Below are 24,140 nucleotides of genomic sequence, written 5' to 3' on the forward strand. Positions count from 1 at the left end.
AAGTTGTTTTAAATGAAACAAAAAAATGAGCAAAAAAAAAAAGAAAATGAAAAATAAAATGTCGTAGAAAGTGTAATTAAAAGAAAAAAAAAGATATTAAATAAATTTTCAAGACGAAAAGGAAATGTTTTATCTTCCTCTTTTTTTGTTTCTATTTGCTGCACGAGATAGATTCGTTTATTAAAATGAAAATTTCAAAATGAGAAATAAATGAATGATATAGAAAAAGTAAATCAGAAAAAGATGAAGTAAAACTGAAACAAAAGAAAAAAGATGGTAAAAGTGAAACGAAAGAAAATTTATTTATTAAGTAGAGAGGAGAAGAAAAAAGAGATAAAATGAAAGTATGGAAAAGCTAAAATCACAATCATTTGTCACAATATTCAAATATGAAAGGCAGGAGATATTTTAAAAAGTATTCAAATAAAGTAACGAGGCTAAGATTACTTGACTATGATTAAAAAGTATTAAATAAAGTAAGGGGACTAGGATTAGAATTTTGCATTATAACAAATATTCCGAAGAAATGATAAATAAATCATTTAATTAAATAGGAATGGAATAAATTGATTTCTTTTTCTTCTGTTTCTTCTAAAAATCTTTCTATTCTTTTTAGATAAAAATTTAGGAATGTATTATCAATGAAGTGAAAATTATTAATAAACCTCATTAGATTAATTATGTGAAGTTTTTTTTTCTGTCGTCATTTCTACTTGCTTATTATTATTTGTTCTTGTTTATTGCTGTTTGCTGTTGCTTGTTGTCAAAAATGCCATTTTAAAGTTAAAAGAATAAAAACAAAATCACCAACTATCTCAAAACTAAGATTAAGCTCAAAACCATTACATACGACACCATACCAATCAATTAATCTCTACTTGGAGTGGTATTCTATGTTTCATAACGCACTATTTCCACTGCAGTCGTCTTTCAATGTTTAATTGCAAATTGAAACCAAACCTATTGAATGATACACATAATGAGATATGTATTTTTCTTTAACTGTTAGCTATTTTTAGTATGATTTACATTTTGATAGTTGTCACAATCTCTGTCATTGTTGTATTTTCAAATCTCATCAATCCCATAATGACTCGTCGTATTCTACGATATTTTAACTAGCACATTAATTTAGCATACGTTTTTAAAAATCTCTCACAATATATGTTTGTAATTTTGCATACATTTTTTATAGTGGTGTAATTGGAGTTTCAAAGGTTGGGGGTAGTTTTTGAATATTTTCATATTTCTGAGAAATTTATAGTGATGTTAAGATGTTTCAGATGCAGAAGGTCGCCTAAGACATTCATGATCCAACTATCTGCTATATTAGTCACTGAATGGCAAAAAATGTATGCTATCAGTGTTAAAGTTATGATATTGCATCCACTAGTATTATCGACTTTTATCTGCTGCTTATTCAATAAACGTTTTACATCATACATTTATTGTTTATGTTTTACATTTGTTACTCACTAACCATATATTAGGAAATATCACATTATCCATTGCATAACATATTGCTTACTAGAATTGTTTGAAATTTAAATTAAGTACTTTTAAATTGAAGATTATGTATTTCAAACTTTGTTTTCTTTTGCAGTTTCCTGACTCGAAAAAACGTAAACACAGCAGGATAGATACGCTGGTTCAAATGCCAGAAAACGTCAGTTTTCACATTAAAAATGGTTCTACTTTTTGTCACATATTTTTGGATTTATTTTTGAGGGAATTTGTTCATTTTAACAATACTTCTCAAAATTTTATCTCTGTACTTGACCTATATAAAGGCTTTCTACTGATCTCTTCATATCTGTTTTAAAGTAATATGGCTAAAATAATAGGTATAAATATTATTAATTTGATGTTAATTAATTCAGAAATTAATCAACGATCAGTGATTTCATTGCATGCTGACTTTGGTTTTACAGGTATTCGATACTTGAAGCCATACTGGAGTGTTTATCGTACGTGGGCTAAAGGACGATGGGTTGGACGTCGTTTGGTCGATATTTTTGCCGAAGAATTTGTATCATTAAACCGGCATTATCCTGTAATGTCTTTTTCGTTATTTTTTTCCAAAATTTTGTAAAAGTTGTAAGTCTCACTTCTTTGTTATGAATTATTATCGAAGGAAAGTTAAACATAGTTTTTGAATTTTCAACGCAGTAATTATAACTTTTTGCATTTAATATATGGAAATTCTACATAACTCAACGAAAAATTCACATTTATCACGAAAGAAAATTTCCATTACGCATATGGATATATATATTATATATATATATTGTTCTCTGCAGGCAGCGGCGTGTAAATTAGGTCGTATTTGGGTAAATTGTAATCAGATGACAAATGTTAATTACATCGTGCAACAGAATGATTCGATTGAACATATAGGACATCGTCACGAGCATCCCATTTTGGATCATTACATCAAAGTGATCGATAACGACAACGATATGTTGGTGGTGGATAAGCCACCAAGTATGCCGGTACATCCATGTGGCAGATATTCTGTACATACAGTTTTGGGTATGTTGCGGGAGCAACGAGGTCTTCGTGGTCTTAGAGGTAAATACATTTTCCAAAACTTTGTTTCACTTTGAAAGCAACTTTTATATATTGTTCCGGATTTAGTACAGGACCAGGACAGTAGTAAGTATTTTGTAACTACAATACTGCTTCAATTTTAACTTGAGATGGACAAATCAGCTTCAGTGACTATCGTGAAAGTTGTCGATACTGGCAAAGTTAAGTAGGATTCCTACTTATACTTGCTAATATTAAGTGAAATTCTTATTTATATTTGCTAGCAAAACTGGGAATGCTTACTCGCATGCTTACAGCTTTCACTACTTCATGATATTTACATTGTTGTCTTGAAAACTAAGAATATTTTTCCATTGATCATGTTTATCATTATTAGATATGTTTAATTTAAATTTAATTTAAAACTGCAAATGTGTCTGATATATTTCAATATACAACATATCTGAAATTCTGCATTTAACAAACTTTTATTATTTAGTTGTGCACAGGTTGGATCGTACAACATCCGGTGTGTTATTGTTTGCTAGAAATGCTGAAACAGACACTAAAGTTAGTTTTGCCTTAAGTCTTTGCCTTTCAGTTCATTAAATTTTAAAGATTTAATAAATATATACTTTTTGATTAACTTATCAATTTCGTGGATTTTTTTTTCAAATTAATTTGTGTAGACTGTATAAATTGGCAGGAACTTAATTAGTTTGAATTCAAAATGAAGCTGAAAGTAACAAAACCAGTAAATTGTTTTAGAAGAAACTGGAAAATATTGTTGTATTACACACTCAATCTTTCTTATTCTTTAGTGATTTTGAAACATATTACTTGTAACTGACAAATGACAAATTAATTGCCTTCAAGAATTGTTTTATTCGGTATTATAAAACAAGAAAATTTATTTTCAGCTAAAAAAGATGTTACGTGTTGGTGAAATATGGCACAAGGAATACATCTGTAAAGTGGAAGGTGTCTTCCCAGGGTAAGAAACTTTCCTTCTTCGCTGTTAAATTTTCCACATTAGAAAACTGTGACGAATGAAACACAAAATTGCAAAATTGGAATAAAAAAGATGAAGAAAGAATCACTTATGTGCTGCAAGTGAAATGGTTGAAGCATTCTTATTATAAGGAAAAGCGTATTATTTGAGACAGAATATTCTTTGCACTAGGTCTTAACTTCGATCTTTTCGCTAGTATTGTAATAGACATGAGATAAATTTAAAACTAGTAATAAAAAAAAAGAACCATTTATATTATAGTTTTAGTTTTAGTTTTTTTTTTCTTTTAAGAGATAAAGAGATTGTTTGTGATCGTCCCATTGGACCACTTGTTGTTTCGATGGGTATCCAATGCATTCGTGATGATGGAAAATCTGCTCGAAGCCGTTTCTGGCGTTTATGGACAGATGGTCAAACATCAATCGTTCGTTGTATGCTAGAAACTGGTCGTACTCATCAAATCCGTGTTCACTTACAATATTTGGGTCAGCTCTTTGAAGTTAATTTTTCGTTTAACAAAACAAATGTCATTTCGGAATGGTATAAGACCTAGTACTATGCCTCTGTCTCATTGAATGCTAGTGAAATTCTTTCTGCAGCTCATTCTTTTTCTCTTTATATATTGTTCATCGTTAATCTTTCATTTTGACTAGTTTCGTTTTTTATAATTCATTTTTTTTTTTTTAATTCCTTATTCACATATCATCATTACTTTAGGTTATCCAATAGTGGATGATTACATTTACAATACTACTGCTTGGGGTGAAAAGAAAGGCAAGGATGGAAATTATGGAAAGTCATTAGAGCAGGTATTGAGAAAAGACGACCAAAATAATAGTAATAATAATAATAAATGATTTGAAAATGAAAAGAAAGGTGGAAGCTTTGCCATTATTCCTTTTCATTTACAAACTTCTCAGTAACTTAAGTTTTATAAGGAATGGATTTTCACTTAGATTGCTCCAAATTCAATGCTTCTGTTTTCAGCTTCGAAAAGATGTTCTGGAAGAGCATAAAGCATCTAACTGGCATGAACGAGTAAATTCTGAATACGAGATTAGAGTAAAAAGAATTGCTGAAGGAAAGGTGATTTAAACGCTGATTTTTGGAATTCTGTATAAGATATAAGAACTTGCAAATTCTGTAATGTTGTTCTTATTTGATCTAGTTTAGAAAGTCCATGGATTTCATTCGGAATTTTTTATCCAAGCTTAACATATATAGAGAAAACTTGTTTTCTTTTGCTCTCAAGTTTTTAAATTTCTGACCAAATTAACCAGTTAACCAGTTTCAGGTACAACCTGAGCCAGAAGGGCTAGATACAGAAGCACGCCAAGAATATGACCCGATATGTATGAATTGCAACATGAAAAAGAAAGACATCACACCTGAACATATGATGTTACACTTGCACTGTCTCAAATATCAGACCAGTGAGTGGAGTTATTCTAGTGAGATGCCAAGTTGGGCCATTCAGCCAAATGACATTCGACACTCAGGGGACACTGTAGAAGATCTCCCGCAAAATAAGCACACGGTTCACAGTTAATTTTGTTATATGTTGCGTAATAAGATCCTTTGTAGACATTGCCTTTTTACAGAATTTATTTCAGAAGTCAAACTACTAGATATCAAATATTATGGAGTTCCAACCGTTAAGGGAATTGTAATTTATCAGTCAATTAAAACAAAGTAGGGAACTGGGTGTACAGTCATGCGTTTCTCTAGCCTTCTTCAGTCCTATTCCGATGTTTGGAAAGCTAGAAATCATTTTAGAGAAGATAAGCTATGAGATGTCATGTCTTGCACACTTTGTCATACGTGTAATAGGTGGTAGGAATCGAATGCAAAAAGCCAGCAATTTTATACTTACGATTTATGCATTCTTTATAGATTCCAACAAAAATTGATTGCTACAACAGACATGAAATAAATATATAAAATTAGTAAATAATGCAAATATCACAGATTACATATTATATAAATTAATGAAATAACAATATAAACTTCGACACGACGAAAAATATATCAATTTCTAAAACAAAGTTCCGCAATGACATGAAGCTGTTTTATCAACATAGCTTGTGATGTCTGTGGGGTTATTTGATGATTGTTTCACTGCTGTTAGAAACGTACAAATTTCGACAGATGTGTGAAAAGTCAGAATCTTCAACAAGATCGATTCATGATTTTCTCCTAGACAGTAAAAAAAGAAAAAAGTGAAATTACGTGAAAAACGGAACTTAACTTAATCAAATAGTACCGTGGAACTAATGAATAGCTAATGAACGAAACCACTGTAATTCAATTGCAACGTAATGCAACAATCTCAAAAGCACTTTTAAATGCCACAGTTTTTAAAAATTTTTTCCACTTCTTCGTAAACCTGGAAGATAGAAAAGACAATGATTGTTGAACGTAATTTAGCTGACTAAGTCAATTTTAAATTCATTTAAATTCATTTCGTATAATTAACACAACAAACTTTAGAAGATCATGCGACTACTTTTGAGTAAATGAAATTGGCCAAATAATTTTGAAGTAATTTCTGGACTTTTTCTAGAATTACAAAACATTTTAGAAAAAAATTACCCTTGAAATATACAAACTGAGCTATATACAAGTTCCGAAGTCACTGTTTAAAAAAAAATACCTCATCTGCTGGTGCCGTTGCTGACACTTGCCGCACAAGATTTTTTGCCTTGTAATATTCTATGATTGGCATTGTTTGTGTATGGTATGTTTTAATCCTTTTACGTAAAGATTCTTCGTTATCATCCGAACGCCCTTCATTTCGATTTAGGCACCTTTTTACACAAATCTGAAAACTTGGTATTTGAATTTTTCGGGAAAATATAAACTACAATATAAAGCCGGATGCAGGATTTCAATGAAAGAATGACATTTAAATCGAAAGTTCTAAAAATGTAAATACACGTACATCATCTGGACAATGCAGATATAAAACAAATAAAACTTTTGCTTTTGAAAGCATTGCATGTTCCCATCCTTCCACATTATCCTGATTCCGTGGAAAGCCATCAATCAGGAATGCTTTTGCAGATAAGCAATCATTCATTGCCTAAAAATTGTCGCATGATTAATTCAAAAGAAAAATTGAAGTCTACCATCAAAATCCCAAAATTTATATATTACATGGATTGATATTCCAATCCTACAACTTACTTCCATTTGTTGCTTTGATATGCGGTCTGCCATACGATTTTCACGGTATTTTTTGCAGCATAAACCAAATCGAGATCCACGAAATACATTTTTAAAGCTCTAAGCAGTTACTAAATTTAGATTTACTGTGAAGTTCAAAGTTAGCGATAAGGTTAAGCAGGTTAAGTCAAGCAGAACGGTCAGAAGTATCTCTTAATGAAGCAAATAGTTACTGATACAACTTACGTTCTCGAGAAGTTTACAAGTAATTTCAACCGGAACAATAGTGCCATTCCGGATATGTGATTCAATAATTTGCCCATATTGAGAGCCTTCACGATTTCTTTCGTTTCTTAGTAATTCACCAGCACTCAAATGTTTCAAGCCTAGATTCTATAATAAATTTCTTATTCCCTAATCAAAAAATTCAACTATATGCAATAAATTACCCTAATCGTTCCATTATTTAATATCCAAAAGATTTGTCATAGAAGGAAAGAAAGCAGCACTAAAACATTTCAAAACAATAAATCCATCAGGCATAATGGACTTTTCGATGTTTAGACTTAGACTTAAATTTCGAATACAAACCCCACGCTTGAACTTATTTTACTATTAGATGATTCACTAATATAAATTAACCTTTGCTAATTTTATACATTGCGTCCCTTTGCCACATCCTGGCGGTCCTAAAACAAACACCACTTTGGGTAATTCACCAAGATTTTGCATTTTCCAATATTCTGAATGATAAATAACTGGAAAAATTACAAAAGCCTGAAATAATATTAGTTTCAATTTTCCTTTTCTTTTTTAGCTTAATGGATGAACAAGTAAACGATATAAAAAAATATCATAATGGTAAAATTGGACAAGACAAAAAAGTAAGTATTTCTTCGATACAATCATGATATTTCTAAGTGATTTTATAAATATTTACAAATGTTGAAAATACATAAGTGATTTTTATAAATATTCACTTCTAATGTATCGTTTTAACTTTGATGCATAATATGTAAGGAAACAGTGATATGATCATCAAGTGTAATTTGGTACTATTATTACAAATTTATTACAAATTAAAAACAATTTCAATGAATTATGATAACATTACAGTTATATAAGAAAAATAAAAATGATATATTCTGTATGTCAAAATGAAGTATTGTATTCTTAGAAAATTACCATTAAGTAACTTCAAATAATTAATAAGAAAATGCTTGAGCTAATGAGCTATTTAGAATAATTAGGGATATAATAAAACAGAAGCTAATCTGTAATTCAGTATTTATAAGAAAAGAAAATAGAAAGAATTAATAATTTAAATTATGCATAACAATGTTTGGATATCATGATCCACCACAGATTTGCATGGATCTGGCGAATAATAATGATTCGCTGGGAAGTTTACATTAGCTAGAATATGGTACGTTTTAGATACAAATAATCAAATCATGTAAGTTAAAAAGCCATAAGTTTGATAAACTTCAAATTCTATAAATTGGCTAAGTTCAACGAATATAGTAAAATATACAACAGTATATCAACCTTTTCTTCATATTTAATTAATAGTGTTCAAAATTTATTGAAAACCAACTTCTGTTATATCAAATACACTTCGAATTTTAACCATTTCTAAGCATTATAAAATTGAAATTTTCTCATACCTAAATTTTACAGCATTTTAAAATATCAAATTTTTTAAAATTCATTCTCTTTTATTTCCTCTTTTTTCCAACATAAAACTACTATCTAAAAAGGAGCAAAACAAACATAATTATAAACAATATGAGAAATAGAAAAGAAAAAAGAAAGATAAACAATGTTCTTTCTTTTTTTCTTATAATTAATTTTCCTTTTAAATTTATTTCTGTACTTTTTTTCTGTTTAATTCAATGAAGGAGTAGAATGGAATACTTATATTAGTAAGTAATTCAAAAAAGTGACAAATTATCAGTAAAGGTATTTAGTGTTTCAATCTAATTGTTCAATTTAATTTAATGTATCAGTTGGTAATTTTGCATCGAATCAGTTTTTTTTTTTTTTTTTTTTTTGCTTTTTTGTTATTCAGAAATAACTTAAGCATATTTGCATTATGAGTAAAACATTCATTTTTATCAAGTTAGGCTTCATTTCTGAGGATATTATCCATATGCTTATGATTAGTTAGGTTTGCTTATTATGTTATTATTGATCATATTTAGTTTGTGATCAATGAAATCTTTTAAAAGTTATTGATTTACTAATTAAGACTTCTATACGACAGTTTATCACTGATCATATCCATTTCATCCTCGCGTTATGAACATTTGATCCAATCTGACTGCATCCTAATAAACAAAACGACAATGTAAAACAATCACTGAATCTATTATGATAATAAAAACAGAATTATTGGAAACTGAAACAACTTCTGCAAATTTGGTCATAAAAAAAAAAAAAAAAAAAAAAGAAAACACTATAAATGGCTACAATGTCATGCTAATTGTGGAAAAAAAGTTAATAGCATGTGGAAGGATTATTGAAATGATAGCACAGAGTGATAAGAAATATTGTAAATGATGGCAGAATTAAGGATTGGAAAGAAGTAATAAGGGAATTCGGCAAAATTTAAATCTTCTTGTCGCAAAATAAACTACCTGCTAATTCGTGATACTTCCATTTTAAAAATAGCAAAAGTTGAAATTAAACTAACACAGAGATTAAATTTAACGAGTGGCATACGATACATTCGGATGAAATTTTTTGTTTCATTGCTGATTTTTAGATTTAAATTGCTTAATTTTTTTTGAAATTTTCATCTATGAATAGTATTAGAGTATATTATGAAAAAAAGCACTAATCATATTCTTTCTTATTTTCCTCTTCACAATGGCAATTTTTGATATTTTTAAATTATATTATCATTGCTCTTATCAATTGTTATTATTTTAACAAATACTACTAATCCCTTGCTGTTATCAATTAGTACTTCACTACTGCTAACTATAACTTAGTTAATTTAGCTTATTAAAAGCTAAAAAAGCGTAATCTTTGATCAAGACTTCTCATTACTAATTTAGTTCATTTATCACCAACGATCTTATCTTCATTAATTATCACCGATGATCTTACCTTCATATGCAAATTAGTACAATAATATGCTTTTTAATTTGGACAAAAATTGACTTATCAAAAATGAATTTTGGGTAAAAAAACTTTTCAAAACAACTGAAAATTTTTAAATCAAAAAATGAGCAAAAAATGGTAATTATAATTATACCAACAAACAAATAAACTTCCGCGCAGCAATTACTCCTTAGCTCCTTAATTTCCAATTTTTACAAAAAATAATTTATAAAAAAAAAACAGTGAAAATGGGACATTAAAGGGAAGAAATTTGTTAGAAAAATCAGAAATGATAAATGTATGAAAAGAAAAGGAAAGAAAAATTGTTGGCATTTTAAATCATTCTTTTGTTGAATACTTTTTGTTTTAAATCATCAACGAAATAATTGAATACCCGCATTAGTTTGAAATCTCCAGTTAAAATTTCGAAAAGCTAAGAAAGATGAAGCTAAAAATGACAGAATATTTTATAACATTTGAAATTGGCCCGTGCATTTGCGTAAGTTGCACTTAATTAAGTTTGAATTTGCAAATTTTTAGATTAAAACTTAAAACTTATTTTCTGTTTTATATAATATGCTATGCTTTAAGTTTATATTAACGAATAACTTTCTGACTTTAAAAGTAACACCAAAATAAGTGCTAAATTTGAAAATTAGAAAACAAAAAAATTTTATTCCTTTGTCTTCTATATAGATGATGTAATGTAAGAAATAAACAAGTAAACTTATCTAACATTCTACTTATATTATAAAAGTAAAGTAAATCTCAATCAGATAGAATAAAATACTTCCACGTCTCAGCATGTATACAAAGTTTCAAACGAATATGCATAGAAATATGTGCTGATATTTCCTTCCCGCCCACGAAATATATTAGTAAATACGGAAAAAACCTGCGTCATTTATTAGGAAAGGAAAAATTATTTTCATTCAGCATTCTATATTTTAAGATAAAATTTTTTTTTAATAATAAAATATGTTGACTAGCTAAGAAAGTATAGAAATAAACAAAACAACTAGTCAAAAATTTTTATGATGCATTTGCTGTCTTTTCACAGTAATTTATACGAACTAAAGCGAATAAATACAAATAATTTAAAATAACTAAAATTGTAACCGAAGCATTCATAACAAATGTACTTTATGACACTGTGACCTCCTTCAGATTTGATTATGAATCCATTTCAAATGATATGTGCCAGGTCAAACTTATAAATCTGTGATCTCTCTTATGTTATTGATTGTGAACTAATCTTAAATTATGTTTGCTACGCTCTCATTTTTTCAGACAATTGAAAACAAATAAGTTCACAATCAATACCACAAAAAAAAGAGGGAAACTTAAGTTCGAAAATGAACTAAAGCAAATGGGAATTTAAAAAAGTGTTTTTCGCAAAAACTATCATTCATAAGCAACAAATTTAAAACTAAAACAAATGTAATACCAGATATGTCGGAAATGAAACAATGTGTTTGTATTTCTCAAAAAAAAAGAAAAAAAAAAAAATATATATATATATAACACTCGTTTCATCAGGAAACGTTAAGTTCCATGAAATTTGAGATTATTTATCCGCTTCAGGAAAAAAGGAAAAAAGAATAATATTTGTTGATAATGATAGATTTGCTGAGCATTGAACAGAACGGAGCAATTTAAGTTGCAAGATTTGATGAGTGTTTGATCGCTTTTATTTCAATGACATCAAAAAATGAGTTGGTAATTCGACAGTCAGTTACAAATACGTATATTACAAATAAATTCAAGTAGTAATCACGACTCATCATTAAAAACATCAATTGCAGGTTTTGCACGACGACCACGTCCTTTCATTATTTTATTTCTAGCTTCTTCGAATCGTTCTTTTTCCTCTATTTTTTCTTGTTGCAACGAAAGGATCTCTTTAGCAGAAAGTGGAATAAGGCCTAAAGGACAATTGGATAAAAGAAATTTATAATTTATCGTGCTGAACACATCAATGCCAGTGATATTAACATTTTGTTGAATAAAACTTCATTGGAGAAAATATGAAAAGAAGTACCTCATCATCTGAAGTGGAGAAATTCTAGGAACTAAAAACATATAAATAAATGTAACATCCTCAATTAATTAACCACTTAAATCACTTGCTCACAATGAATTGTTAATACGACAAATAAATAGATCGCATTAAAAAATTTTAACAAGCCTGATAACTGCTCCTTTGTTTCGTCAATTTCACCTGCTAAAACGACATTTTCTCCACGAATCAGAAATACTCCACGCTCTATATCACCGTAATAATTGTCAACATGGATCCTTTCTAAAGTTTCATGCAATACCAAATTCGCAAATTGATCAATTGTTCTGAAATAAATTAGTGACATACATTCTTATAGTTATTTCAAATTTAATTATATGAATTGATAAGTTATCAGCACAGAATGGAGCAGGAAAAAAATCCGTGTAAAAAATCCGTACACTAACTGAATTCTTATTGCTCTTTAAAGCTGTCAATAACAAACTTACGAAATCTAGTTAAATTTTACCAGAACTAATCTGGAAAGTGCAACACAAATGCTGTGTCTTGAAATGTGATTGGGACATAATACCTTAAGTAGCCAATTAATGTGCGCCCGTCACGCAAGACAACCAGAAGTTTTTTGTCGAGTTGTTCCAATAGACTTAAGGCACCGGGTAAATATGGATCCGGTAAATCCATTCAAGAAGTGTTTCAAATTGCTGAAAACAAGCTTGGATTTTAAGAATGGAGCATACTCATTAATTTCTCCGTTTTTATGAAGAAATCTAAAGAATCAATACTGAAATAATTCCAATAAGTAAAATCACCAAAAACTAATCGAAATACCAAGTGAAGTTAAACCTGATAATCTGAAAATGAAATCTCACTCCATAACTTCAGTTGTCAGAAACCCGAAAAATAGAAAAACCGAAAGATGGTTAAATATAGAAATAAAAATATAATAAGTTATTCTACACTGACATTTCAGGACTGAACAGAAAATACAAGTCGAAATGATAATAATGCTTTATCTATACAATTTTTAAAAATACTACTCCATTTTATTTCAAATTAAGGAGAAAGCTTCAGAATCATAATAATTTCAAGGATTATACAACAGGCCAATTCCACTGGCCTTCAGGAGCCATCTCCACCAGAGGTTCCCAGGCTTGACTTTTCAAAATTTCCTTTGCTGCTAATATTTCATATTTTGCCTGCAAACAAAAATCATTTCTTGCAAATAATTTTAAATTAGTACAAAAAGGATTTTCTATAGTTCATTAAATACATCTTAATTGCACAGGCATTTGGCTGAGCAAGTAATTTTCTTTTATTGTTAGTGTTTTTCAGCCTTTTTAATGTATTTAGTTGGCATTTTGAGCTTTCATAAATGAACAATTCTATTTGGAATCAAAATAGAGTCTATTTCCACCTCATAAATAAGAATATATAAAAAATACCTGTAAGATAACTTCTTCAATCTGTCCCATACCAATTTTTTCTTCCAGCTTGACAATATCTGGTTCCTGGAATAGAATCATATGACAAATCACAGGAACTGCTGGAAGTTGTTTGCAAGTATTTTGGTGATTTATCATATGATCGAATCATTTAAACGTTTACGTACTAACCTCTTGCACCAGTGCTATCCTCTTCTTCACAAGCTGTTCAGTATATTTCCGGTATGAGGAATGTGAAGGCATTTGTTCTAGTACTTTCATTAATCGTCCATATTCTTTCAGCAAGTTTTGATGTGCATACTCATCAACAAACAAGCCAGTTAATCCCGTTGTCTGTAACAACAAATCGTGAAAAGCAATAACAAGAGGATTATTTTCAAAGTAAAATAAAGCAAAAAGCAGAAACAAAGAAAAAAAAAGGGAAAAAAAAAAACTCTTCCAAGACCAAGCAACAAACAACTATAAGAAATCAGAACATCAAATTTGGTAACTCGCAAAAGATACCGCCTGATATTTATCACAATATTGCACTATCGCTGATAATGAATATATCGTACTACTCGTTAAAAACAATGTATTGGCACTAGTTTGCTAATAATTTTCCTGTTTCCGTAATTTGAATTCAAAATTTATTTCATTAAGTCATATCTTATGTAAAGTGCGAAATAAAAACAATATTAAAGCTTTTCTACATATTACAAAAGAATGGAAGCTGTTATTAGTATGAATTGTACTTCTTTCATATTTCTATCCACCAATGTTTAAACAACATTTTTAGCTTAAGAAAACTAGCTAATATTTGAAATCGGAAATAGAAAACAGGGACTAAATGCAGGATGAATTGAAAGAACAACAGTGATTACAGAGTGCAGCAAAGTTTCTTGATCATCCTTGTCCTTTCAGTTCATTTCCATTCTAAAGCATACCTGTTTATGAAAACTTGGTGATGGAGGCTTTTTGGGCTTAAATGTTTTTATATACGGATTATCATACATTGTTCGTATTGCATTATGCAGAATACGCTGAGATATACGGTGCAAACTGTTTGAACCGGGTAACATTTGCAATCTGAAACAAACTGAAGAAAAAAGTTTTGTGATTTATGACCTGAAACGGAAAAAAGATTACATTAATATTTGTGACCCCTGTGATTTGGGTTAAAATCTCGAATTAGAAAACAAAAGATATTGTTCAAATTCGAGGACCGATAATATTTAAGACTAAGGTCAGCTTTACTTGCAGGAAAGTGTAAAAGTGAAGTAACCAACTCCAACTGTTTCTTTATTCTCTGTAATTCTTACCTTTTCTAACCTTAAAATTAGAACAGCTTTCCAAATTAAATCGAAATTACTGATTCTACGCTTTATAAAACCAGCCAAAAAGATAAAAAAAAAAATTTATTGCAAAAAAAGGATCAAATATCGGTCAAAACTTTTCCATAAGAAATACCATTCAAAACTGCAGACAGATATCAACAGTCAAAGAAAAAAAAAACGAGATACATATCGCGTCGAATCGAAAGTGGATAAAAAAGGCATATAAGATATCATTTATTCTATCATAAATACGAAATAAACGATGAAAGCTGTTTCTGAAAAATATGAGAAAATGATGAAATTAAATAAAATACAATTTCCTTTCATTTACAGTTTTTCAATTTTTTTTTTCATTCCAGTAGAAAGAAAAAAAGGAGAGAAAAAGATTGGAAATGACATAAACTGCCAAAGTTTAAGTTAAAGAAAAAAGGCAGTAATAATGGTATTAAGAATAATATACAAAGGGATTATTGAAATGATAGCACAGAGTGATAAGAAATATTGTAAATGATGGCAGAATTAAGGATTGGAAAGAAGTAATAAGGGAATTCGGCAAAATTTAAATCTTCTTGTCGCAAAATAAACTACCTGCTAATTCGTGATACTTCCATTTTAAAAATAGCAAAAGTTGAAATTAAACTAACACAGAGATTAAATTTAACGAGTGGCATACGATACATTCGGATGAAATTTTTTGTTTCATTGCTGATTTTTAGATTTAAATTGCTTAATTTTTTTTGAAATTTTCATCTATGAATAGTATTAGAGTATATTATGAAAAAAAGCACTAATCATATTCTTTCTTATTTTCCTCTTCACAATGGCAATTTTTGATATTTTTAAATTATATTATCATTGCTCTTATCAATTGTTATTATTTTCACTGACATTACTATTTCTTTCGTTTTTTTCTATAATTAGTACTAATAATTTTGCCACAATTATTATTATTGGTGTTGTTTTTACTATTATCATTGCTAATTATTTTTATCAGCATTATTTGACAAGAGTATGTTTAATTATTTATTATTGTTTACTAATAATTTAAAATTTTATAATGATAGTGATAAAATTGTGATTGCTAATCACCTAAACATTGTTTGTAATGAAATAACATTGGGATACACGTTTAGATTTATTTGATAACTATACAATTAGCACTTAATTATATTCCGTTATTTAACAGTTATTTATGATAAGTGTTTGTCACTATTAAGCATACTTGATAGAAGTTACAAAAGTTATATAATTTTATGGATTTTTGACAAATCGATTGCAACTCTATTCATTGAATTGATTTTTTTTCTAATTTTATTATTCCAGTACCTTGAAATGCATGTTAGTAACAATTAAAATTAGCATTTTTATAAATTACTTTACAATTTTAATTGCGTAAATTATTTATTATTTTCATTTTACTATTTTCTATTCAATATTGTCAATTAACTAGTTCCATAATTTATCACAATATTGGAATGTAAATTTGTGCAAATTACTGATGACAATTTCATTTTTACAGTTTAAAATTAAATTTTAATCAAAAAATTCTGTAATATTTAAGAGATTGAAATTTGACTTATTTCAAATATCAAATATCAATTAATACTCATTTCCTTTCTAATTTCATCCTTTAATGTAATTCAACGGTTATTTTTCTTTAATTAAATTTATCATATTATCTTGTTAAAAATCATAGATCATACATACCTTTTTATCATCTTATCATTACTCATATCTGTTTGTCGTTTAATTTTTCTCCTAATCTGTAATATAAAAAATGGAATATTATTCAGTATTTTACATTTTCTTTATCCAATAAGCTATTGATAAGAATATCATGTAGAAGAAAGAAATATCAATGATATCAAAGATTTATGATTTTCATTTTGTATTGAAATTCCAGAAGAAATAATCGGAAATTTTTGCTCATTTATAATACAATTAAAATAAACCTTTGCTGTAGATATTAAATTTAGCGGATATGAATTAATAACTTCAATACGATTTAATGGTATTGTTGTTCCATATGAATTAACAATCTTCCAGTCTTGCGATAAATTAGCCACCTATAAATATATTATGATTATGAATATTATGATCTCCAAGAAATTGCAAATTCCATTTTATTACTCCAACTTTTTTTTTTTTTTAGAAGATTTTTTTCTAATGCTTAAAAAGTTTTCAGACGATTACATAAATTGTTAAAGTAATTACCGATGGATAATTACCAGTTTGATTGATACGGTCAAATAAAGCAACTATTGCTATTTTTGATGAATTCTAAAATATAAAATTTACAAAAAATGTTTAATTTAATCAAAAAATTATTTCGTTCTTCTTTTAATTCCCTACTGATTTGTTTTTTATCAATGTAAAATGTCGAATCTAAAAAAAATGGAAAAAGGGAAAAAAAAACTTCTAAAAAAAAGAATTTTGAATTTTGAAAGAATTCACTTTAGAAAGCAAACGAAAAAAGTTTTATTTAAAACAAAAAACGAAATTTGGTAAATGTTGCAGATTTTATTGCAACTCTAAAATTAATAAAATAATTTATAGTACTTCTTCAAATGAACCACATAATGGTTGTCCTGGCATGTCACATAGAGATTCTCGATAATATATTTTGGAATTCTCTTCAAAGCATTGATGAACGATGAAATCATCAATATATGTTTCACTAATAATCATTGGTCGACCTTTTCTTGTACGACAACCTCAAAAAAAAGAAAAAATAAATAAATTTTCTTAACAAAGTTAACTTTGTTAAACAGGAAAATAATTCAAGTAATATTGTTATTTGAAATTTTTCTTGAAATTTAATTTTTAGCGCTTTTAATTAGCCATTTAAAGTCATAATGATGCTATATGCAGAAAAATAAAGAAAGCAAGGTTATTACCTAATCTTTTTAATCTGTTTTTTTCTCCATCATATTACATTTTCTTTTTCTTTGGCCACAAATAAATTTAATGTATTTAAAACGCATTTTTTTAATGTTAATTTTTCTATTTTTATTTGATTTTTTTAGGAATATTCCGAAAAAATTTTTTCTTGATGAAAATTTATTTAATTATTTCTATGATTATAAACAAAGTAGAAATATTACCAAGTATAGTGTAAGCACCAAACTTCATACATTTATACAAAAGATGTCCTGTATACCAAGTTTCACCCTAAAATTGAAAAGAACTAGAAGTAAATATTAATGGAATTTTGTAAAAAAATTTTAAATTTGTAAAAAGAAATTATCAGTTTATGTAATTTTTAATCTCATTCCTACTTCTTTATATGTTTTCCCATTTTGTTGGCAATGAACTGTTAAATCATTTCATTTGCTCGAAGAATAATCGTTGGTGTACCGCGGGAAAGAGCTAACCAAGCAGTTATATTTGTTGATAGATTCGCTAAACTAGCATATTCTATGCTAAGTAATATTATTGCGGGAATATGTATTCGTAGCATGCTGCAGTTTAAATGTGAAATTTTACAGAAGTAAAAGTTACAGCTAAAATTTAATTAATTTGAGCAATTTAGAACGATGCTTGAAAAATTCGCATAAATTGCGGCAATATGTTTTTGCATTAAAATTATTTCAATTCATTAGAAATTATCGGTTGCAAAGTTCTTGCAAAGGATCTAACATAAAATTAAAAAAAAAAAAAATAAAATAAAATAACTATAAAACCTAACGATTATTAGTGGTCTTTTTGACTTTCAGATATAAATTCTACAGTATTATCAACCTAAAAATAATTTCATAGAACTTGTCTCGTCTAAATAAAAATTTCAGCAATAATTTAATCAAGTTTATAGCATGAAATTTTTCGAAATTTCAGCAAAACTAAAAAAACAAAATATCTAAATTGGCCAAAAGTTGGCTCTTTTTAATTTTTAGAACTTGTTTACGCAAGAACTTGAAGAAATTTAAACCAATTTATTATAACATAATTCCTAAAATTGAAATTAGAAATGAAAAGATGAAAAGTGAGCTAAAGACAAAAAAATTCGTTTTGTAAATATGTTCTTTGGGGCAACTTTTTTTTTTTCTTTTTTCACAGAGTATCCTGTTTTGATTTACTTTCATTTAAATATGAATCATAAAATTAGGAAATTAGTGAGAACATCATTCTGAAATGCTTTTAACAAATTATTATGATTTCTCTTCTTTTTCATCAAAAAAAAAGTAAAAAAAGAGGAAAAAAAAAGCAGTTTTACAGAAATATTTAAATGAATAAAAAATACTATTTCATTAAACGATATGATTTGTTTAAATTAAATTTAAAAAACTAAGTGAATCTGAATTTAAATTCTAAAATAATTATAGCAAGCCAATGCAAAATTTCAATTGCAATATTAATGATAGAATATTACTAATATTCTAATTGAACTTTTGCATTGGAATATTATTAATCTGTAAAATAAAAATTTAACTTTTTAAATTTATATTTGCATAAAATTTATATGTAAAAATACAAGATATAATAAAAACTCATGATTAATTCTAATATAAAAAACCAAAAAATTATTGGTAGATCGATTAGAGAAAAACATATTGTCAGGAATTTCTTAATAAATTGACAGTATTAAAAAATGAGAAAAATTAAATTGAAATGAGTTAGAAGACAAAAAATAGTTTTAAGTTAAAAGTTTGTCTGAAATTTGATGTTGCAAATTTCAATACATTTACTTTCGAGTATGATAGTATTAGTTTCTTCATTTCTCTTTTTTGTTTTTTAAATTCTTTTTTTATTTTTTACTCGAATGTTTCAGTGTGAATTGCTGCTATTCTTCACTTCATTTTTTTTAATTTTTTTTTATTTCATATTTTTAAACTTCAAAAACTGGTTCAGTTATTTTGATTAATGCTTCCGTAGTTTTGTTCCAAACAATGAAAGCAACAATAATACTGCAGCTCAGAATCAAATGTAATTAAATGAGATAATTGATCAAATCTAGTAAAAATAAGTTGAAAATTTTTCATATGAGAATTTTTTTTTCTGATCTGCTCTTTATAAGAATTCAATTCATTTTAAGATGAAAATAACATCTCATTAGTATACAATACGTAGGAAAAAAAAAAAAAAAAACAGATAGACTGTGGTAGGAAATTTAATGATTAAACTTGCAAACAATACTTGTCAATAACTTTTAAATTCCAGTTGTCAACAAACGAAACACTCTGAAAGACAAACATGTTGCATTGGTGGTAACTCAATTGTGAAGAAACCACCATGGTCCATCATGTGGATCAGCGACAAATTGAATTATTACTTTTACCGTCAAAATTTCCAATTCTTTCTTCTTCCACACAACACGTAGCGTATTCCATGCGAGATAAATTATATTATTTAATGGATAGGAGAAATCTGAAATGGTTATCATTGGCTGTATTAGTTTTTCAAACTACACTTCTTGTCCTTATTTTACACTATTCACGTGTCCAAAAAGTTGATGGACCAAGGTAATGACTTAAGTTTTTTTGAAGTTTTAAGTTTTAATTAATGTATAAGTTACATTGATTTGTTTGAAGTTATTTATTTATATGATATATGGTTTATATGGTAGTATTAATTAACTTATATGCTTATGTATATAAAATCTGATTAAGCAAAATTGATCATAGAGAATAATTAGTAGTATTTTGTTTATGCCTTTAAGAAGGTAGTTTTAATTTGTTTCTACCTTTAAGGTCTTTAAGAAGATACTAACAATTTTTAATTTCACTTAAAATTCAAGAAATTTCTGTTGAAATGATTTCGAAAATTCTCCTAAGACATGAATAATTAGAAGCATAAATATGTGATATTACTGTTCCATTTCAGATATTTGTCATCGACAGCTGTAGTTACCGCTGAAATAATCAAGTTGCTTACGTGTGTCGTCTTTATTGCACATCAGCACTGTATGTTTATTTTTAGTATACGTGAGTGAAAATGATGTAGGAATCAGTTGTTGTATTTGTTAAAAAATTAAATTATTTCAGAATAAAATTTCATTTTTTCGTCTATAGTTTTGGAGATGCTGCCTTCAAATAGAATGAAAATTTTCTCCGCTTCAAAATCATTTTTGTTTCGAATTTTTATAATACATTGAAGATAGCGAGAAATATATATAGCACTGCGGATGCATTGTTTTTTTAAATATATAATCCTTCTCTTTTTCTTTTTATTAATATAAAAAGAAAACGACGAGTATTACGTTTAGCATGGAATTATGTTGGATTCTGGAACGAAATTTACACAGAATGTTACATCAAATCGAATGATGCTTTGAAAACGGCTATTCCAGCATTTTTATACGTTGTGCAAAATAATCTACTTTTTTTGTCTTTGTCGAAGCTTGATGCAGCTACTTACCAGGTAACTAATTTGATAATTTAATAAATATTAAATTAAATTACCGGATTTTGTAATCTCAGTGCTTAACCGTTTTTTGTTTTATATCATAAAATGCTAGGCTTTACGTAATTTTATTAATCCTATAATTATTTACCAGTTCATTTATGTGGTGAGTATCATGTAATATAATAGCAGGAAGGATGCATTCGGAGTTTGTTCAAACTTAAAACCTAACTAAAGTGAGAATTTTAATTTTTGCGGAAAAAAAAGTAGCATAGCATTTTTTTTTTAGTGATACGTGGATTCATTTGGATCATAATATTGTAAGGTATTATTTTGATCAGTACTCAAATTAGCTATTATTAGGTAAACAGATAAGGGTTTAAAACTATTAGGTAAATAAGTAAGGATTTAACTCTTTTTTACTTTTAATATAAATTAAAATAAACATCTGACAGAGATTTTTCTGTGGGTTGTTTTAATTTGCAATAAGATGATTTCTGTAGAATTTTTTTTGTTAAATTCACAATCAAGCAATTACTAATTTTCCAACAAATTAATTTTCAAGGTAACTTATCAATTGAAAATCCTCACAACAGCATTATTTTCCGTTGCATTACTGGGAAAAAAACTGGACAGTCAAAAATGGATATCACTGTTGCTGCTAACGATTGGAATAGCTTTAGTGCAAGTGTGTTTTTTAACGAAAAATTTTCATTATTTCAAATTTTATTCTAACTTTATCAAAACAAAAAATGGATTATTATTTTGATGTCGTAGTACTGAATTTGAGGCATCGCTGATTGATATTTGCTTTAAAAAAAAGAAAAAAACATCACACATCTTCTTGGAAGGCAAACCAGAGAATTCGATTTTGAGCATAAGCTTTTCACTTTCTTTTTTAATCTTCTACTGTTAATCTGAATTTATATAAATAACCAATTTTAGCTACCCAAGGATTTGGGTAAAGTAACATCATTAACAGCAGAACTTTCCGTATCAACTGATTCGGAGAGAATGGTTGGATTGCTCGCTGTCATTGCAGCTTGTTTTTCGAGTGGTTTTGCGGGTGTTTATTTTGAAAAAGTCTTGAAAGGTTCTTCGGTTTCACTTTGGATGCGGAATTTGCAACTTGGTATACTTTTAATTTGTTTTACGGCTTGGTTTAAAACTGTGCTTAAAGTTTTAGTTTGGTTTTAGACAAGACTTTTCAATAACATAGACTGATATTAGCCTCTGAAAATCAACCTAATTTCAGTATGCAAAGTATTATATGCCAACACTTTTCATAGTTCCAAAAAAAAAAAAAAAAATAAAAAAAATAAAACGGTTCATCTTTAGAAAAAGTTATTTTAAAAAATTTTGAACTTTTATAGAGAAAAATTGTTTTTTTTTTATGGTTTATGATCGAAATTTATCCTGTTATTTGTAAAATGTAACATATTTTCGATTTCTTTTTGCAGCATTCTTCAGCCTTTTTGGTGGTTTTTCTATGGTCTGGTTTTATGATTCTAAGCAAATAAACGAGTATGGTTTTTTTCAAGGATATAACAGTATAATTTGGATTGTTGTTTTACTTCAGGTTGTAACATTTTATACTTTTAGTTTTTATTTGTTGGAAAAAGTTTTTTGGTTTTTTGATATTTTCAGTTATAATTTTAATATATTGTTAATGCTGAAAATTTATGGAAGTTTTTGTAATAAACTTTCTAATATTGAAATAAAAAGAATAGTCAGTGATTACTTTTTTGATACAAGGTATAACTAATTATTAACATGATGTATAATATTGGTGGAGTGAATATGTAATGAATATTTGTATCAGTTAGCATCATCCCTATTCAATATATATAGCTCTAAATATTGCTCAGAAATATTCGTCTTTGAACTTGCGTATGTAATATTTGATTTTACTGTGCGAATTAAAAATTAGTAGTGTGATGATATTCTGTAGTATAAGTATGTTATAATATTAACACGAAATATGCATCAGGAAAATGCACTATCATTCCGTAATTTTTTTCTGAAATGGAATCAGTAAGATTATAAAAATTGTATTGCAAATATTTTATTTTTTCTTTCAAGTTATTACAATGAATTGTTATTTTTAGGCTTATGGTGGACTTGTCGTGGCTTTAGTGGTGAAATATGCTGATAATATACTAAAAGGTTTTGCTGTGTCATTTTCGATTGTGCTATCCAGTTTAATATCCTACTGGTTGTTGGATGATTTCCAACCATCATTGTATGTTTTTTTTTTTTTTGCTATTTTTGTGCTTTAAGGTTTGGAAAGCTAAGTTTATGAATTTCTTACTGTAATGTTAGCACTATAGACTGAAGTGTAAGGAATGCTAAGTTTAGAAATTAGTTTGTTTTTGTTTTTTTTTTGTAATATTATTTTTTAACAGAGCTAGTCAGAAATGATTTCAATAATGATGATAGCACTGGAAAGTATAAAATTCATTCAAATAAGCCAAAATAACCTGTTTTTCTAAGTTTTCTCTGTGTTTGACCAGATTTTTTTTTTTGTTACTGCAAAAAAAAAAAAAAAAAAATATAATTTCTTGAAGCGTTCTATTTTCAATATGTTATAATTTGTTGTCTTTCTTTTTTGAAGGATTTTTGCTATTGGTGCAATGGTTGTTATTTTTTCAACATTTTTTTACGGATATGAACCAAAGCAATTGCCTAAGTTGGTGCAATTAGAAAGCTGAAAAATAAACAGCTATGATCGATTTACAAAATCAATATGTTACATATGTAAAAGTGCCTGAATTTTCTTTTTTTTTTACAAATATTTGTTTTGGAGTATAATTTATGTTTTACTATTGAAACTTTCTCTTTTTTTCTACTGATGTTAGTAATTGCCATTTTAAATTCCTATTTCGTAATTTTTTGGGCATATTTTTGATTTGGTGCTATATTCTCGGAGCAAATCGTGCTTTAAATCTGTATCACTTATTTCTGTTAAATTACTCAAGTTCCTTATATTATTAGTTTTTTATTAATTTCTTAAATTATTAATGTTTTAGTAATGCTTTTGGAACTGTGCATTGATTAGCCAATTTTCTAAGGAATAGCTTTGTAAAATAGTTTATCGTTTTAATATTCCATTCTTGCTATTCAGTTAATGTTTTGTGATTAATTAAGTTATTTCTCTTATTCCCTAACATACTTATCAGTTTACTCATACAGCTCATTCTTTACTCTTT

General features: G+C 27.6%; 6 protein-coding genes across 7 annotated transcripts; 2 read left to right on the forward strand and 4 right to left on the reverse strand.

Annotated features, from left to right (window-relative positions):
- Positions 1-1,340: 1,340 nt before the first annotated feature.
- On the forward strand, positions 1,341-5,090 carry Bm4880 (putative 50.0 kDa protein K07E8.7 in chromosome IV, putative; the record flags this gene model as incomplete). Of its 2 annotated transcripts, XM_043078730.1 has the most annotated exons (10): positions 1,341-1,352; positions 1,604-1,688; positions 1,932-2,053; positions 2,301-2,571; positions 3,029-3,099; positions 3,450-3,523; positions 3,833-4,026; positions 4,259-4,350; positions 4,529-4,627; positions 4,836-5,090. In XM_043078730.1, the coding sequence occupies 10 exons, from the start codon at positions 1,341-1,343 to the stop codon at positions 5,088-5,090; spliced, it is 1,275 nt and encodes a 424-aa protein (XP_042934664.1). The 2 variants fall into 2 exon arrangements, with proteins under 2 accessions (XP_042934664.1, XP_001894351.2); XM_001894316.2 differs by lacking the exon at positions 1,341-1,352 and having other exon boundaries at positions 1,655-1,688.
- Positions 5,091-5,882: 792 nt separating this feature from the next.
- Positions 5,883-7,438, reverse strand: Bm3965 (UMP-CMP kinase family protein; the record flags this gene model as incomplete). The annotated part of the gene is made up of 5 exons (XM_043078731.1): positions 5,883-5,927; positions 6,195-6,362; positions 6,483-6,623; positions 6,953-7,099; positions 7,349-7,438. 5 exons carry the CDS (start codon positions 7,436-7,438, stop codon positions 5,883-5,885), a joined length of 591 nt encoding a protein of 196 aa, XP_042934665.1.
- Positions 7,439-11,587: 4,149 nt separating this feature from the next.
- Bma-lsm-1 (U6 snRNA-associated Sm-like protein LSm, putative) lies at positions 11,588-12,515 on the reverse strand (the record flags this gene model as incomplete). Its single annotated transcript, XM_043078732.1, has 3 exons — positions 11,588-11,739; positions 12,036-12,160; positions 12,406-12,515. The coding sequence occupies 3 exons, from the start codon at positions 12,513-12,515 to the stop codon at positions 11,588-11,590; spliced, it is 387 nt and encodes a 128-aa protein (XP_042934666.1).
- Positions 12,516-12,925: 410 nt separating this feature from the next.
- Bm2529 (NADH-ubiquinone oxidoreductase 17.3 kDa subunit, putative) lies at positions 12,926-15,203 on the reverse strand (the record flags this gene model as incomplete). Its single annotated transcript, XM_001894313.2, has 5 exons — positions 12,926-13,030; positions 13,277-13,342; positions 13,448-13,609; positions 14,203-14,344; positions 15,181-15,203. 5 exons carry the CDS (start codon positions 15,201-15,203, stop codon positions 12,926-12,928), a joined length of 498 nt encoding a protein of 165 aa, XP_001894348.2.
- Positions 15,204-16,289: 1,086 nt separating this feature from the next.
- Positions 16,290-19,833, reverse strand: Bm5208 (Uncharacterized protein; the record flags this gene model as incomplete). The annotated part of the gene is made up of 6 exons (XM_043078733.1): positions 16,290-16,355; positions 16,545-16,658; positions 16,807-16,872; positions 17,152-17,306; positions 17,697-17,763; positions 19,783-19,833. The coding sequence occupies 6 exons, from the start codon at positions 19,831-19,833 to the stop codon at positions 16,290-16,292; spliced, it is 519 nt and encodes a 172-aa protein (XP_042934667.1).
- On the forward strand, positions 19,822-23,642 carry Bma-nstp-4 (Uncharacterized protein; the record flags this gene model as incomplete). Its single annotated transcript, XM_043078734.1, has 8 exons — positions 19,822-20,051; positions 20,413-20,492; positions 20,795-20,949; positions 21,497-21,619; positions 21,877-22,063; positions 22,392-22,510; positions 23,040-23,173; positions 23,546-23,642. The coding sequence occupies 8 exons, from the start codon at positions 19,822-19,824 to the stop codon at positions 23,640-23,642; spliced, it is 1,125 nt and encodes a 374-aa protein (XP_042934668.1).
- Between the last annotated feature and the right edge of the window lie 498 nt (positions 23,643-24,140).

This window comes from Brugia malayi (assembly GCF_000002995.4).
Source record: "Brugia malayi strain FR3 genome assembly, contig: Bm_v4_Chr2_contig_001, whole genome shotgun sequence".
NCBI classification, from domain to species: Eukaryota; Metazoa; Nematoda; class Chromadorea; order Rhabditida; family Onchocercidae; genus Brugia; species Brugia malayi.